This window comes from Aotus nancymaae, unplaced genomic scaffold (assembly GCF_030222135.1).
Source record: "Aotus nancymaae isolate 86718 unplaced genomic scaffold, 86718_ANA_hifiasm-v0.15.2.pri h1tg000040l, whole genome shotgun sequence".
Lineage (NCBI taxonomy): Eukaryota > Metazoa > Chordata > Mammalia > Primates > Aotidae > Aotus > Aotus nancymaae.
In genome coordinates, this window is record NW_026988454.1 from 32,315,755 (window position 1) to 32,333,797 (window position 18,043).

General features: G+C 36.1%; 1 protein-coding gene across 7 annotated transcripts in view; it reads left to right on the forward strand.

The window, feature by feature from the left end:
• Window positions 1-17,668, forward strand: part of AHI1 (Abelson helper integration site 1) — a 220,647-nt gene extending 202,979 nt beyond the window's left edge. For 4 of the 7 annotated variants that reach the window (XM_064360653.1, XM_064360649.1, XM_064360650.1 and 1 more), the window contains 2 exons: window positions 9,384-9,486; window positions 14,140-17,668. In XM_064360653.1, coding sequence (XP_064216723.1) covers window positions 9,384-9,486; window positions 14,140-14,142 — 106 coding nt within the window. In that variant the 3' untranslated portion in view covers window positions 14,143-17,668. Of the gene's footprint in view, window positions 1-9,383; window positions 9,487-14,139 lie in introns of those variants that run through there. The other 3 variants (XM_064360651.1, XM_064360652.1, XM_064360654.1) reach the window with 3 other exon arrangements.
• Window positions 17,669-18,043: the final 375 nt, after the last annotated feature.

Here is an 18,043-nt window from a genome sequence, read left to right on the forward strand (position 1 = left end):
CTTGCTGTGTCACTTAATATACCCATAAAGTCACTCTTTTACCTCAAAAAAATTTTACATCAGAAACCTTCCCAAAATATTTCTCAATTTTTATCATTTCAGTTTTGGACCTAACATTATGTCCAAACTTTATATTCACATTACATCACTAACAAAATATAACAGGAGTATAACAGCCTTGAACAGCTTAGCCATCATGCCCTCCCATCCCTTTACCACCACCCCTACGTGCATTGCTGGGTGCTTGCTTACTCACAAATGCACACAGACAATCCCTGCTGGGTTTCCTTGGGGAAAATATTTGTTCTTATTAACCCTGCTATATGCTTTGGCAATTTGAAGAATTATATGTCTTTACAGTACAAAAATTCTGCTTCCGATGACAGTTATTTATAGGAATTGTCTAATAAAACCATACAGCATTTCATAAGACAGTATTTCATTGTACAGATGAAAGACAAATGTAATTTTTAAGAGTCATGGAATCATAATCTAGAAGATACCTTACAAATTCGTTCTATAATCTCTCTGTTTGATGGTTAAGAAAACTAAAGAGAAAGGCCTTGTGCAGATTTCACAGGGCATATTTGTTAGCACTTGGACCAAGACCTAAATCTCCTGATTCCCAGACTACTGGCTTGTTGTTGTTGTTGTTGTTGTTATTGTTGTTGTTGTTGATTTCCTTTTTAATCAGATTTGGTATTCACAGACTCCAAGGTAAGGTATCATTTTTTTATAAGTTTTCTTTCTTTTCAAGAGAAAGAAACTATATATAGCCCTGTATAGTTTCAGAGCACATTCACTTGCATTATTACATTTAATTCTCAAGTATCCATGGAAAAGGGACAGACCAGTATTCTGACCCTGGTTTTTCAAATGGAGAAACAAGATCTGAAAGGCTGTGGCTTGTCTCAGCTTACTGCATGTGGTTCAGACCCAGTCCCAGAACACAAGGCAGTGTGAAATCCCTCCCTGATTTCAGTCTATGGTTCTTCCCATGCCTTCCCTCTGCCTGTCATATGGTACAAGCACACACCCCAGGTTTTATGGTTTCTTGTTTTTCTGTTATCTGTCAAATATGTTTTTAGTTCCAGTCTCTGGACAATTAAAATTTTACATAATAGTAGATAAACAGTCACTGACCCTAAGGAGCTTATACTCAACAGCAGATTATACATAGAAAAAATAGACTAGAAACAATAAGGACAGACTGTTTCAACAACCCAAAAAAAGACCCTGTTTAGCACATCTTGGGAACCATGCTCTTGGTGTCTTTGAATGTATTTCATAAAAATGTTTAGAAACTGTTACTTAATATTATGCAAATGGAAAAATGTCCCCTGCATACACCTCACTTGGACTACATTTTATACGTGTTTTCACGAGATACAGAGATCCATGTCATGTCCTCCAGATTAAAGTTCAATAAAACCTCACAAACATCTCAGCTTCTAAAGGACGTCAGGATAGCTCAGCTTCTCTTTTTGAAGATGCTTCTGAAAATACAAATTTTCATGAGAAGTTCAGATATGTCTAAATGCCCAAGTTCATCTAAAGCTTTTGGACTTTCCCTACTTACAATTTCTTAGAAGTAAGGATGAATTAAGATAGATTTCTCATGACTTGAAAACTGTAGGCGAGTTGATGGTGGAAACACTAGAGCCCAGTATGCACAAAGAAGTCATTTCTTTGATTTACTCAAAAGAGTTTCTTGTACCCAAGTAAATGGACAGAGGCTAATTTTTTGTTTCTTTGCAGCCCTGCCTTTCAGTTTGTAACATTTGCTTATTAGTTGGCTGACCAATATATGTAGATGAGCCACACAGCCTCTTACTACTTTCCACTTGAATTTCTTGTCTTCTTTTTTTTTTGAAAAATGTCAGTCACTTCTGTGCAAGCAGTTTACACACATTTTAGTAAAGCTACAGAAGAAATTTCTATAGGTTAATTTAACAAAGGTATTTTCCTGAAAATCTTAAACTTCTACCTTTTGTACCTCATGCCCCATAATGTTCTTCATATATTATCTGCTGCCTAAGTCTGAGTTGGTAATGAGGCTGCTGTAAGTAGTATTGTTCTTTAGTTACCAATATACTCTATATTGAATTTTGTGGGGTTTTTTAACATAGCATCGTTTATTTCATTAACAGCTTTGTTCAGAGAGAGGTTAATTCATATGGTCAATCATATTAAAGTCTTTTATTATACCCTGAAATCTGAACTAAATGAATGAAATCTCTTCTTAATATAATACAGCTATAAATGTCAATCCCAAGTATCCTATCACTCCACTGTATATTTTTTCCATCTTTAAAGTAACCATTCTAGGCTCTTTCATTTCTCTTTTCTTTCTATGAGGTAGTTTATAGTCCACGTTTTTTTTTTCTAAAATCATCCTGCTACTCACCACTTTTCTTCTAAATTTTTACTTTGATTATCCATTTTCTGCCTTTTTCTCACCCTCATCGCACCCCTAGTTTCTGAAATTAAACCATTTATTGTCATGTGTGTGACCTCACAGTGTGCTCAGCAGTGAGGCAGATGCATTGAGAGATATTAAAGAAGCATTACAGGTCAGATGAGGAAGTAGAAATAAGAAGCATTTAGAAGGCAACAAATTATATAATTAGGTGTAAAATGATGTGATGCAAATTGTAATTACAGAAGAGAGCTGAATGAGAAGGCAGGAGGAGTATCCATAGCTAGAGAAGGCCTCTAGACGAAGGTAAGGCTTCAGTTGAGCTTTTGCCCTCCTCATGGGAGGGCATTTGGATGTGATGTAGGAAAGAACTAGCCTAAAGGAGCATACAGCTATGAAGAGAGGGGAGAGAGCGGGGAGAGACTGACTGATTAGTGACTTGGAGTTGGGGAATCGTAGTAGGAGAAAAAAACAGGGTAGAGATTGTGGCTCTAGAACGCATTGTGTTTTGAGGGCAGCTGATGATTGGAAGGTGGGGCTAGGAGACATGTCTTGCTGTATTTGCCCAGCATTTTATATGAGCCTGAGCAAACATTATTGGTTTATATCAAGAATTTGGTCTTGTCCTAGACCTTGATGCTATTGCCATAAAGAGGAAGGATTAGGATCAGCCTTTCGAGATGTCAGTGGTTCATCTGTGAGCATCAGTCCAATTGGGAAAATGTGATCATCTGCTCTCTCTTCAAGGTGCTGTACTAGGCACTGAAATGCAGTGACAAGCCATAGGATATACAACTTGTACATTGTAGAAGTGCCCAATGTAGCAAGGAAGACAGACACATAATACAGTCATTTGCTAAATATAGATCTGCTGAGCACCTACTATGTCACACCCAAAATTCTAGGCACTGGGGATTCAGCAGTAAACAGATAAAAATCCCTGCTCTAAGGAGCTAACATTTTATTTACCTGTATGAAAAATAAGTAAATGTCTAATTACACCAAATATGTGCTACACTGTGGAGAAAAATACAGGGTGGATAGGGGAAAGGAGAGGAGACGTGTAGGTTGCAGTTGTAAATAGGGGCATGAGAGAAGCCCTCAGAAAAGTGGAAGGAGGCAGAGATCTGATTAATGTGAGTGTGTGGAAGACAAGTGCAGCACGCCCTGCAGCAGAAGCATGCCTTTTACCCTCAAAGAAAAGTAGGGAAATTAGGGTTGAGTAGAGTAAGCAAGTGGGAGAGATTGAATAAAATCAGAGTCAGTAACAAGACCTTATATACTATTGTAAGACTTTTCACTTTTATACCAAGTGAAAGAAGAAGCCATTAAACAGAGGAAGTGACTGACAATTTAACAGAATCCTTCTGACATTTAAGAATAGATATTAATGGGCAAGGGTTGAATCAGGGAGACCAGTTAAAATAATACTGAAATTATCCAGGTGAGCCTTGGTGGTGGTGCCTTGGAGAAAGGTGGGAGCAATGAAGTTAGTGAGAAGAGGTCAGATTTTGTGTATACATATATATTTCTAACTTAGAGAGAGATATACTTGATATAAAATAAATTACACATATTTAAAGATATGGTTTAAGTTTCGAGATGGGATATGCCCATTAACCATCACCACAATTAAGGTAATGAGCATACCCATCTCTCCGAGACTTCTGATGCTCTTTTGTAATTTTGCCCTCCTATATCTTTCTCTCCTTCCCTAAACCCCATCCCCTGATAATCACTGATCTACTTTCTCTCACTGTTTAGAGTTTTAAGTACCACAGTTTGTTTATTCATGTACCTTTGTTGATGGACCTTTGAATCATTTCCACTTTGCGGCTGCTACAAATAAAGCTAAGTCAACATTTATGTGCAAGTCTTTGTGGCTACTACAAATAAAGCTAGTATCAACATTTATGTACAAGTCTTTGTATGGACATATGGGGTTTTTTGTTTGTTTGTTTTAACATCATATCACTGAAAGAGGCATTGAAGAAGGTTATGCTTTCATTTTTCTTGGGTGACACCTAGGAGTAGAATGGCTGGATTATACAGTTGTTTATGCTTAACTTTTTAAGAAACTGCCAAATTGTTTCCCATACGATGGTACCATTTTACAGTCCTGCCAGCATGTATGAGTTCTACTTCCTCACCAATATTTGATATGGTCAGTCCTTCTAATTTTAGCCATTCTAATACATGTAGAGATACATCATTGTGGTTTGGTTTTGCATATCCCTAACAACTAATGATGTTAAGCATCCTTTTATGTGCTTACCTTCCATGCATACATCTTCTTTGGTGAAATTCCTGTTCAAATATTTTGCTCATTTGTATTAGGTTGTTTGTTTTATTAAGTTTTAAGAGTTCTTTATATATTCCCAATATGTTCTTTATCAACTATGTGATTCTCAGACATTTTTCCTAATCTCTGTTTTGCCTTTTTATTCTTTTAGCAGTGATTTTTGAAGAGCAAACTGTTTTTTACTTTGTTGAAGTCCCATTTATCAAATTTTTTCTTTTACAAATCATGCTTTCGTATAATATCTAAGAAACCTCTGCCAACCCAAAGCCACTAAAGTTTTCTCTTATGTTTTCTTAAAGAAGTTTTAGAGTTTTTTATTTAAGTCTATGAACTGTTTTCAGTTAATTTGCGTGTGTGACATGTGATTGAGTTTGGATCAAAGTTTACTTTCTTTGTTTTTTTTTTGTTTGTTTGTTTGTTTTTGCATTTGTGTATACAGTTGTTCCAGCATCATTTATTGAAAAACGACTCTGTCTCAACTGAATGGCCTTTGCACCTTTGCTGAAAATCAGCTCTTAATATATATGTGGGTCTGTTTTTGGACTATTATTTTTCTATTTCTCTTTTGGGTTTTTTAAATTTATTTTATTTTATTTATTTATTTATTTTGAGGCAGAATCTCTCTTTGTCACCTAGGCTGGAGTGCAATGGCACGAACTCAGCTCACTGCAACCTCCGCCTCCAGGGATCAAGTGATTCTCCTGCCTCAACCACCTGAGTAGCTGGGATTGTAGGCGTACCCCACTACACCAAGCTAATTTTTGTATTTGTAGTAGAGACAGGGTTTTGCCATGTTGACCAGGCTGGTCTCAAACTCCTGGCCTGAAATGATTCACCCGCCTCAGCCTCCCCAAGTCCTAGGATTACAGGCATGAGCCAAGGCGCCCAGCCAATTATTTTTCTCTTTATCTTTATACTACTACCACATTATCTTTAATTACTGAGTAGTTTTATAATATGTCTTGAAATCAGGTTAGTATAAGTCCTCTTTGTCCTTTTCAAAGTTGGTTTGACTGTTTAATATTTAGGATTCTATTTCCAAATGAATTTTAGGATTAGCTTACCGATTTCTATAGCATATTCCAATTGATACTGCATTAATTCAGATATTAATTTGGGAAGAATTGACATTTTAACAATATTCAGTCATCTGAGTCATTAACATGATATATCTTTGCATTTATTTAATTTATTTAACTTCTTTAATTTTTCTTGGTAATGTTTTTTAGAGTTCAATATGTAGGTCTTGGACATACAGTGTATAGGTCTTTGATTAATTTATTCCTACATATTTCGTATGTAAATGGTATTATTTTTAAGTTTCAGTTTACAGGTATTTGTCGCTAGTTTATAGAAATACTACTGATTATTGTATGTCGATCTTGTTTTATGCCACCCTGCTAAATGGACTTGTTAGTTTTTATAGCTTTTAGTAGATTCCACGAGGTTTTCTATGTAGACAGACAGTCATGCAAATAAAAATCCATTTTCTTTCTTCACAATCTGGGTGCCTTTTCTTTCTTTTTCTTGCCCTCTTACACTGGGTAGAACCTCTAATACAATGTTAAATAAAAATAGTGAGAATAGACATTTTTGTCTTGTTCCTGATCATGTGGGAAATGAATAGGAAAGTATTTGATGATCTTTTACCATGAAGTATGTTATTCTAAGTTTTTTATAAATGCCCGTTATTAGGTAGTTTCCCTTTCCTAAGAGTTTTTATCAGGAATAGATGTTTGATTTGTCAAATATGGTTTTGCATTGGTTAAGTAGTTTATGGTTTTTGTTTTTAAATTTCTTAATATGGTGAATTTACATTGATATCCCAATGTTAAACCAACTTCACATTCCTGGGATAAACACTACTTACTAGCGTGTTATCCTTTTTATAAATTGTTGAATTTGATTTGCTAATTTTTCCTTTAGAACTTCTTGCATTTTGTTCATGAGAAATATGGGTCTGTAATTTTTTTTTTTTTTTTTTCTGTAACATCTTAAGCAGATTTTGATAAGGAGATAATGCTGGCTTCATGGAACAAGTTGGGAAGAATTCCCCACCTCTTCAATTTTCTGGAATAGTTTGTGTAGATTTAGTAGTACTTCCTCCTTGTGTAATTTCTGTTTCTTTATTCATATTCCCTATTTAGTGAGACATTGCTCGTACATTAGTTCTTTAGACGTTTCCTTTAGTTCTTTGAACACATTTTTAATTATGGATTTGAAGTTTTTGTCTGGTAAGGCCAGTGTCCGGGCTTTCTCGGGGACAGTTCTGTTCATTGCTGGTGGGAATAAACACTGTTCCATGCCTCAAATACTTTTCCCAGATGTGTGCACTCATCAGTTCTTTGCTGGGTACTTGAGAGGGACCTTTTGCAGATCCTCATTGTCTGTGGCTCAATACCTTGAAAATTGTTGTTTCATGTATTTTGTTCAGTTTTTTTTTATTGTTATTATTGTTCTAGATAAGAGGTAAATCTGGTTCCTCCTACTCTGTCTGGACTACAAGCAAAGGTCTAGATGTTCTATGTATTTTCAAGATATCTTTTTGATAGATTGTATATAGATTATGAGGGATAAAAAAGAGGATCACTACAATCTGATCTTCCTATAGTGGGCTTTAGTGGTCAGAGAAAGACAAAGATGTAAGACAGCATTTAAGACCATATAGACACGGGGTAAACAAGAAGAACAGGGCCTAGAAGTCAGGAGCTAAGGCACAAAAGTATGACAGTGCATGGGATACCCTCAGACCAGCAAGTATGCATGGGGTTGCATGTGTGCATGCACACGCACACTCAAGTTTATTAGCTGCCCAGATATTTAAACATTTCACCTGAAAGAAATGCAGATTTCTGACTTCTTGAAAATAATCCAGAGTTCTGGGCCACAGCTCTACATTCTTTCCTGACATCTATCAATGAGCTGAGATGGACTGCCCACTTTAGATGAGTCATCCACTCTCCAGTTTGCCACAGTCCATTGTATCATTGTCTCTGTTGTATTATCTTTGGCTTGCTTCCCTTATTCACCTTATCAGTCTAGAACATAGATTCCTTGGAAATAAGGCCAAAGGGGTGCACTTCAGAAAGATTAAGATTGTGTAATATCAGTGCTTTTTTTCAGAACTTAACCTTTTCTTTGTTCTTTATCATTCTATTTCTTTCTAAATTTACTGTCCTTTCTTCTTTGTAATTTCTGACCTTTTCATTCTCAGTCATCTGACTTCATTTTACTGACTTATACATTTTTTATTAGTCTATTCCTGGTGCCACAGAGAATACCACAGACTTCATTGCTTAAACTACAGAAATTTGTTTTCACCCAGTTCTGGGGCCTAGAAGTCCCAAGATCAAGGTGCCAGCAGGATTGGTTTCCAGTGAGGCCCCTCTTCCTGGCTTGTAGATGGCTACCTTCTCATTATGTCTCACATGTGCTTTTCTCTGTGTAAGAAAGAGCATGCTCTGCCTTCATCTTTCTATTCTTCTAAGGACACTACCCTTATTAGATTAGAACCCCACTCTTCTGACCCCATTTAACCTTAATTATCTCCCTAGAAGCCCCTGTCTCCAAATACAGATACATTAAGGAGTTCAGGCATCAACATATGAATTTGGGGGAAATAACATTTGGTTCACAAGAATCTCTATTCAGTTTTATTTAATACCTGATTCTGAAATTCTTGCATCTTTTCAAGCTCCTCTTTGGTGTTTCTCACCATTCCTAGACAATTTAGAGAGAAGATACTCTCTTCCATTCTTCAATTTTCCTTTTTGTTTCGTTGTTTTTGTGTTTGCTTTCTCCTAATATAAAGTGCACCACAAAACATTTGTTTTATATTTTGCTATTGCCATTGAATCATTTGGAAAGCTACATTGGTCATTCCACAGATAAGGATGTTACAGCTTTTTTTTTTGAGACGGAGTTTTGCTCTTGTTGCCCAAGCTGCAACAAATACTCTTGTTACCCAAGTACAGTGGTGTGATCTCGGCTCACTGCAACCTTCACCTCCTGGATTCAAGCAATTCTCCCAAGTAGGTGGGATTACAGGTGTGCCACCACACCTGGCTAATTTTTTGTATTTTTAGTAGAAACAGCATTTTACCATGTTAGCCAGGCTGGTCTCAAACTCCTGACCTCAGATGATTTTCCTGCCTCAGCCTCCCAAAGTGCTGGGAATTCAGGCGTGAGCCACCACACCCAGCCTATAGCTTTTTTATATATAAACTTCATTAATTCCTTTTCTTGTAATTAATTAATGTCCTGTACTTTTACATGTATGTGTTTCCATCTAAGTTGATAAAACTTTCTGATTTTTCTCAAGCGTCTAATATTTTTCTGAGAGAAATGAAATTTATTCTATTCTGTAAGTCCACAAATAACAGTTTAAGATTTTGACATGTATTTTATTATTGTACCTTTATCATGGCTAAGAAGGAGTCCAACCAGCCAACAGTTTGTCTATTTACATTATTTCGAGCAACTCGCTGTCTCTCACCCCCATTTATAATCACTCATTAGTGCTGCTGGATTTTTTTTCTCTTATGTCCTCACATTTATCCCCCTTTTTTATTTCCACTGCCATATCCCTAGATCAAAGCCTCATCTGAGCTTTTACCCCAGCTCTCTTACTGGCTCCTTGTTTCTGATCTTTCCCTCCTATAGTTCTGAAATGGGCAAAGAACAGAGCCATGAGGACCGAGGGCACATAATGGATACACAGGTGAGGAAGAATGAGCAAGCAGGCCGAAAAGTCACTCTAATAGAGGTAAGAGGAAAACCAGTAGAAAGTTGCACTATATTATCAACAGGAAAAGACTTAGGAAAGCATGGCCAGCAAGGACAAACGCCAGAAGGAGGAAAGTAAAGTAAGGACTGACAAGTTCCCTTTGGGATCTGTAACCAAAAGGCCATTTGCGACCTTGGAAAAGGTAGTTTTGATGGAGAAACCCAGAAGCGTAAATCAGATTGTCTCCAGCCCAAACAGAAAAAGACTGTAAGAATAATCTTATTCTCTTTAGAAGCTGGAATTTAAAGGAAAGAAAAAGCTAAGCAGTAACTAGTAGAAAACACAGGATATAGACAAGATCATTATAAAAGGGGAATGACAAGACATTTACAAACTGAGAGGAAAGAGCCACTTGAGAAGGAGCTATCCGAGGTGTCAGAGCAGAGTGTAGTCCCTGGGGGCCTAAGGAAATCCAGAGGATTACAGCTCAAGAGTGGCCACTTTTTCCACTGAGACACGCCAGTGGGAAAATGTGTTTTCGGTGTTAGGGGTTGGGGTATAAGAAAGGCAGAAAAGGCCTCCCAAAAGGCCTCTTCTCTGTTGAGTAGAAGTGAAATTTGTCTATTGAAAGTGAAATGTTACAAAGCTATTCATGTACACATTTATGAATTTGTCATTTTGTAGGATCTTAGATTCAGAATTTTCATATTTTTATTTTTCTGTTTTAGAACACTAAAATCTAATTGTACAGAAGCATATAGATGAATAGTTGTATAATCATGGGTTAAGGAATGATTTTTAACCTTGATACTAGAATTGGAAAACATTATAAAACAGTTTTTTTAACAACAGAAACTTTAAAATTATGCAGGTCAAACAGAAAAAATGTCATAGAATTTTAAATGAACAATAACCTGGGATGGAAGAGATTTACCCATAGAAGAGTAATACTCTTTTTTTTTCTTTTTTTTTTTTTTTTTTTTTGAGACAACATCTTGCTCTGTGATCCAGGCTAGAGTACAGTGGCACTATCTCAGCTCACTGCAACCTCCGCCTCCCAGGTTCAAGTGATTCTTCTGCCTCAGCCTTCCAAGTAGCTGGGACTACAGGTGCACATCACCACTCCCAGCTAATTTTTGTATTTTTAGTAGAGACAGGGTTTCGCATGTTTCCTAGGCTAGTCTCAAACTCCTGACCTCAAGCGATCCACCTGCTTTGGCCTCCCAAAGTGCTGGGATTACAGTCTTGAGCCACCTCGCCTGGCCAGGAGTAATACTCCTAACAAATAAAAAGCTCTAAGTGGAGCTTTTTCAACAAGGAAAAAAAAATACACCAGTAGAAAAATAGGCAAAGATATACACAAGACATTCTTAAATGATTCTTAAAGGGATAAATTATAAATGGCAACAGACATGGAAAGTGTTTACCGTCTAGTGATCAAATTAATGAAAATTAAAACAATAAAATGAGACGATGTTTTACCCTTTCAAAATGGCAAGTTTCAAACTTATGATGCATACCTAGTATTGATGAGAAAATGGGACATGGGTTCCCTCTTACACTGTTGGTAATACTATAAAATTGATCCTTTCTTTGTGGAGTATGATTAGGTCATATGTTGGGGTTTTTTTTTTTTTTTTAAGTTTCCAAAGTGTTCATCTCCTTTGACTTGACAGTTCATCTTCAAGGAATCTCTTATAGGAAAATATTCAAGTATACATGGAGAGATTTAGTTAAAAGGCTACTCCTTTGAGCAGTATTTTTTAATAAAGGATTTATTAAAATATGAAATATTTGTATGACAGAATATCATGTTACTATTCATATTATGGAAATATTTTATAAATATGAAAAGATGTTTATGATTTTTAAGTAAAAATTATTATAAAATAGTTTATATACTATATACCAAAAGACAATAATTATCTGAGTAGTAAGATTATAGTGATTTTTTTCCCTCTATTTTACTTTGTGCATTTTCTAATTTATCTACTTACTGTATATTTACTACTTGATCATTTCTTTTAAACTGAATGTAATTTTTAGAAATTTTCTAGTACAGCCTGTTGTTCCTACATTTAAAGAAATCAGGGTCTCAAAGTTACAGCTGCAAAGTGCCTGAACTAGGAATTAATCTTCTTGCCCCAAGTTCAGGGGTGTTTCTCTTACACATTGCTTTGTCTGTTAACTCTGATTAGATGGGCAGTGCTTCTAGTCAGGGGCTATTATTTAATATATACTTCAATTTTTCCTCCCCTGCACTTAGGCTGGTGTCTTGCCACAGAAATAAACCTTCAGGAAAGATTTATTGGATTAAATGTCTTCTGGGGGTAAGGTCCAGGTTTTTTTATTGTGTGTTTTTGTTTTGGTTTTTTTTTTTTTTTTTTTTTTTTGAAAGGGAGTCTTGCTGTGTTGCCCAGGCTGGAGTGCAGTGGTGTGATCTTGGCTCACTATAACCTCCAACTCCTGGGTTCAAGTGATTCTTCTGCCTCAGCCTCCCAAAATGCTGGGATTACAGGCATGAGCCACCATGCCTGTCCACGGCCCAATATTTTTATGAATCTTATTCCCCAGATATAACATACACACAAACACCAACCTAGTTTCATACTGGTTTTCATAAGCTTGCTAAGAATGTTTTTTCATTGCAAGACCTTTAAAAACAGCTTTGCTTCGTTACTTTCTTCCTCTATTAGATTACAGAGATACTTTATAAAAAGATAGAGAAGGAATGGCTTTGCATTTATTGTTGTCTCTTGGTTAGCTGTTTTCTCCCTCTATCAGCATATCCCTGCTGTCTCCTAGCTTTCAGGTCCCTCTGCTGTTAGCGTTCACCAAGCCAGTATACCTCTCTTAATTTTCCCCCCATCATCAGAAGGGAGCTGCCAGTTGTCCAAAGTGTGCACTTGACCATCTTTTATTCTGTCTCTTTTCTTCCTTTTATGCACCATCTTTGTCATTCTCTATCCAGTGTGTTTCTTCCTCTTCTAAGTCTGAATCATTTCCGTCCAAGATGTTATCTTTGCTGCCTACTTTAGATTTTTCTAGTTGAATTTCTATTTGGGTTCCTCTCCCAAAGGTCCTCCTGGCTTCTTTGTTTACTTCTTACAATGCAGTCTCCACCTGATTGATTTCACTTGTCCTACATCTTCTGCACGTGCAGGATCCATCTCACTAATTTCCAGCTGTTCCTCTCCCCTTCTCCCCCTTCCCTTTTCTGTTTTTCTTCTTCTTTTTTGCCCTCCCACTACCATGAACTCTTCCTCTCACTTTGTTTTGCCTTATTCTTCCTCTAAGAGCCTTTTACCCTCCTCACTGCCTTTTGCAGAAGTTTATATGGTCTCTGTGTGACTTTAGCCCAGCCTTCACTGAAACTACTTTCTTTTCCATTTTTATCAGATCCTGATTTGGCAAAAGTTTTACATACTTTTTCTGTATATGTACTGGGACACCTTTTTGCCCCTAGTGATATTATACCTTGGCATGCTGTATCTGTACCATTTCTATTCAGCTTCACTTTCTTTCATGAGCTTCACTGGAACATATTTTTGGGCTTCTATATATGATAATGCTTACCTGGAGTCACTCTATTTAACAAATTTAAAATCAAGAAACATCAACTGACAAAGAATTGTTTGCGCCTATGTGTAAATGTTTTTTATATGAAGATAGTGCCACCATTTATTTAAGATTGGGCCTGTTCCTTACAGCACAGGTGTTCCCTACCCTTCCTGTGCCCCCAGGAAAAGCCCTTTGGGAACGATTAGCTGCTGCCCTTTCTTGCCACCATGTGCCAGCTGTCACTTTTCTCAGTAGTCGTCGATGGAATTGACTGCTACCTTAACCAGACTTACCATCGTTCTGAAACTGAAGTGTGTTTTCTAAGGACAACCAGGTGTTAAGCCTTTATCTTTAGAGGAAAGATAGTAACCTTTTTGTGTGAGTCCAGGACTCATCAATGCCGTATGAATGATTGCATTAAAAAATGTTAGGTTCAGCCCCACTAGTTTATCACACACTAGTTGTAGTGCAAATACTACACATGCTCTCTAAGAAAGCAACTTCTTGATTCATCTGCATATTCGTTCTTGATTTTTCTGAATGGTATATTTGTTTTACATCAAAGCCACATCTAGATGCTTAATTGTCACTATCTTGATCAAAAATAAGACAACCCAATTTTTAATTGACTTGAAAAATGTAATAACCTAATTATATAAAAGTAGGCACAGCCATAGACTAAAGAATGCTATTTAATAAAATTATCTATATCCTTTTGAATTACTAACCCTGAATATCATCCATGAGAATTTTTTTCCCCCACTGAATGAAGAATTTTATATACTGTGATTGCCTGCTCTTAATTTCTGGAAGTTACTGCTGATTTGCAATTTTTAGTGTCTATATTTGGGAATTATATTTCTTTTTTGCTTATATTAACCTGTCAGTGCAAGAGCAGGCCTTAAACAATTGCTAATGATACAAAGAGATGCTAACAATATGTTTGAGACGCAAACTAGAAAGTAGGTAATTAGTATTTGGGTCTTATTTGGTTGTGTGTGTTTGTATGTGTTTGCGTTTTACACAGTGTCTTTTATTATCTGTGCTGTTGCCTGAGCACACTGAGATTTGGTGGTAACAGAAGACATTATTCAAGTTTATTTAGTACATTTTGTGTATTTTTCTCTCTAGTAAAGAATTGAAGAAAAGTGAAGAGATACCCAAATGCACAGAGGTGAAATGACAAACCATATGGAATTTCTCTTCAGAGTTCAGAATTTTCAGACACTAAGGAGGAAGAAAGGCTCCACTACTTGTTGTTCTTGTGAATGACTCTAGAAAAATCAGAATCAACTTGTGGGTGAAAAAATCAATGTGGCCTTTGATTGTTATACACCATTGCAATTGTTAGTTGGTCAAAGTATTGGTACTTGTATTATTAGTAGTTGCATCATAATTACATTACCAGTGTTGGAAAACTAATGAAGAAAACACTATAATTGCTACTCAGCAAATGTGAATAAAAGGTGTTTGCATTGTTAGGATGTCTGTTAAGTAAGCATTTAATATTATTATATCAGTAATGTGGTTATATTTGTGATGTTATGGCCACCATATGAAGTATCTGCTTTTGAAATTTACTGTATTTAAAAGATAAGCAGCTGACTGGGTGCGATGCCTCATGCCTATAATCCCAGCACTTTGGGAGGCCAGGGTGGGCAGATCACCTGAGGTCAGGAGTTTAAGACCAGCCTGACCAACTTAGCGAAACCCCATCTCTACTAAAAATACAAAAATTACTCGGGCGTTGTGGCAGGTGCCTGTAATCCCAGCTACTTGGGAGGCTGAGGCAGGAGAATCGCTTGCACCTGAGAGGCAGAGGTTGCAGTGAGCCAAGATCATGCCATTGCACTCCAGCCTTGATGACAGAGCGAGACTCTGTCTCAAAAAAAAAAAAAAAAAAAAAGATGAGGAGCTTTAGAATTTGGTGTATTCAAAATGGTCACAGTAACAAAAGCATTAAAAGAAAATAATTTACTTTCAAATTAAAATTTTGTGTTTCTTAAGAACAAATCATATAGGTAACTTCATACACCTAAACTAAAAGTGACTTTTGGCTGGACTGGCAACAGTGTTCCAAATGTCTTTTACTTTTTAAAAAAAGGCATTTCATATTTAAGCATATACCTTTTTTGTAGACTTACATTGTTTAATATTTATTTTAGTCTTAATATTTTTACATTATTATAATGCATTATTATGTATTTCTAAGTTCCAGAATAATAGTGTCATTATTATAGACTATATGTTTTGAAGTTTGATAAATAGGGGTATTCATTTTTTGTTCTTTTCTTGACTTTTCTCCTTTCTCAACTATGTGATAAGGTCTGCTGATAAAATAACCCCAAGAAAGTGAAAACTAATATAAAATTAGAAAGATTTATTTTCCAAATTAGACAATCAATCCCATTAAAATAAGAAGTGAGAAAAACAATGTTGGTCATTGAGGTATAAATTTTGCCCAGATGTATACCCAGTGAGAAATATCTTCTAGTAAAAATATATTTGGCTCTTATCCCTGCACATGTTGAAGAGGCATAAAAATTGGTAAACATGTCTCTGCTGTGTAGAACTTTAAAAAAAAAAAAGGCATTTCTGAAAGTGTTGAGTGGCATTGATAACTGCTGAAGCCTGCAGCCGTGAGCCCAGAAGCCTGTTCTGATGGCGCTGAGTTTTCCTTGTTCTGGATGCATAAGTCTGTGCATCAGGTACAGCTGGGCCCAGCCAGCTTGAGTCACTCTTGTACAAGCTTCTTTTTTTCTGTCTTGTGAATGCACTTGATAATTTAAAAATAAAAATATTTGTTTATCTGCCGTTTCATCTCATAATTTTGAGATGTATGTTGATTTTCTGATTCAATCACAAATAACTTCAACAGGTTTAGAAATAATTTAAATTAAGATGAATGAAAAATATGTCAGGGGAAGCTAAGCATTTGCTAAGATCTTGATGTTCGTATGAAAAATAAAGGGTTATTTTTATATTGCAGCTACTAAAGATAAAAATAGCAGTTGAAGCAAACACAGGAAAATTTGACTCTACTGAAAGCCCAGTCCTTTTCTCCTTTGTCTTGCTGACAAAATAAGACTACGGTTATGTTCATGACTAGATTAATAAAATGTCTTTTCCACACAATCTGAGATGAGATGGAGTTGCGGGAGATCATGACCGTGCCCTCCAAGCAGTAGATCCAGAATATAATCAAGCAGAAAATCGGACGCCAGGATCCATTTCATGATGTTCAACATTAAACATTTCCTTATAACAAATTGGGTTTGTCTTTGTTCTGAAAGTATTGAATTTTATCCCATGTCATCTCTTTTCTCCACATAAGTAACAATTTGACACTATTTTCTTCTATATCTAAATAATATTTTAAAAATATTCTTAGAAATGTACTTCCCAATTATTGATTCAATCCTGTCTTGAAGATTTAAGGTTTCTTCAGTTTTGAAAAGATACTATGTATAGGATTTGGAAAACTAAAATAAAAATCAAGTTTTTAAAAGGTTTAGGCCAGGCACGGTGGCTCACACCTATATTCCCAACACTTTGGGAGACCAAGACAGGTGGATCACCTCAGGTCATGAGTTCAAGACTAGCCTGACCAACATAGAGAAACCCATCTCTACTAAAAATACAACATTAGCCGGGAGTAGTGGTGCATGCCTCTAATTCCAGCTTCTCGGGAGGCTGAGGCAGGAGAATCACGTGAACCTGGGAGGCAGAGGTTTTGGTGAGCTAAGATCGTACCATTGCACTCCAGCCTGGAAAACAAGAGTGAAACTCTGTCTCAAAAACAAAATATTTAATACATGAAATATTTTACACAATAAATGCAACTATATGTTTAAAATGCATGTTTTAAATGAAATCAATGCTTTTAAATGGCTAACACTTGGTACTTCTGAAGTCTTGTGCAGGGTTTCTGTCACATAAAAATTAATACTTGACCTTAATATTATGTTTAAATTATAGAAGAGTTTAATTAAAGAAAGATATCTTTAGGAAGCTCTCAGCAGGACTGTATTTGAGAAGTAACTTACCATTTTATAGCTTCATGTGACATGTTGTCACTTCAGTCATATATTTAACCACAAATATTTTTAAGAGTTAGGAAGTTCTAGAAACTATAACAAAAATTTATGACCTTACACTTTAGATATATTCAAATATTTCCATCTGATGCCCATATCTGTTTAGTGAATTATGGGAACACTTTTAAGCAATCCAAATATTTTAAGCTATATATTTGTCCGTTTCTATTTAATTGACTGTACAGAAAATAATCAACAAATCTTCACTTTATCATGTACATGACCTTATTTACTCTTCACATCAAATCCACGAGACAGATAAAATCTTTCCTGCTCTACAACTAAGGAAACCAAGTTTTGAAGGTTAAGTAACTTCTCCAACGGCACACCTTCAGTCACCGCTAGCTGCAAATGGAGATGTCAGGCTCCACTGGGTGACCTGTAAAGTCCTGGATCTCAGTTGCTGTGGAGGGGAAGCCAGGAAATGCTGATACTTGGAGATGACAGCCCTCCCAAGAGTAACTAAGGAAGCAATTGGCATGTACCTATGACTACACTCGGTCTAGAAACAGCTCAAATGTTTGTCATTCAACAGTGACCTAAATAAAATAAAATATATCTGAGTGAATTTTGAAAAAAACTGATCATTTGTTTATCCCATAATTATTTTAGTAAATCTTTACTCCATACTATAATTATGTTTCCTTAAGAAACAGATTCTATAGAATCAAACTAATTACATGTACAGTAGCATTTTATTCAAGAAACCGAAAAGGCGCCATTCCAGTCATATATGAAATAATAAAAACATCAAGAAGCATGTCAATCAAAAAGCTGTGTTGACTGGAGAACTCAATCTATGGATGGACACAATTATCTGCAGGAGAATTGAATGTCAGCATCATTTAGGGTTGACAATGGACTAACTAGGCAAAAGCAGACAGCTACTCTCTGCGGAGACCCAGGAAGCAAACTTGGTAATGAGGCACTTCATTCAT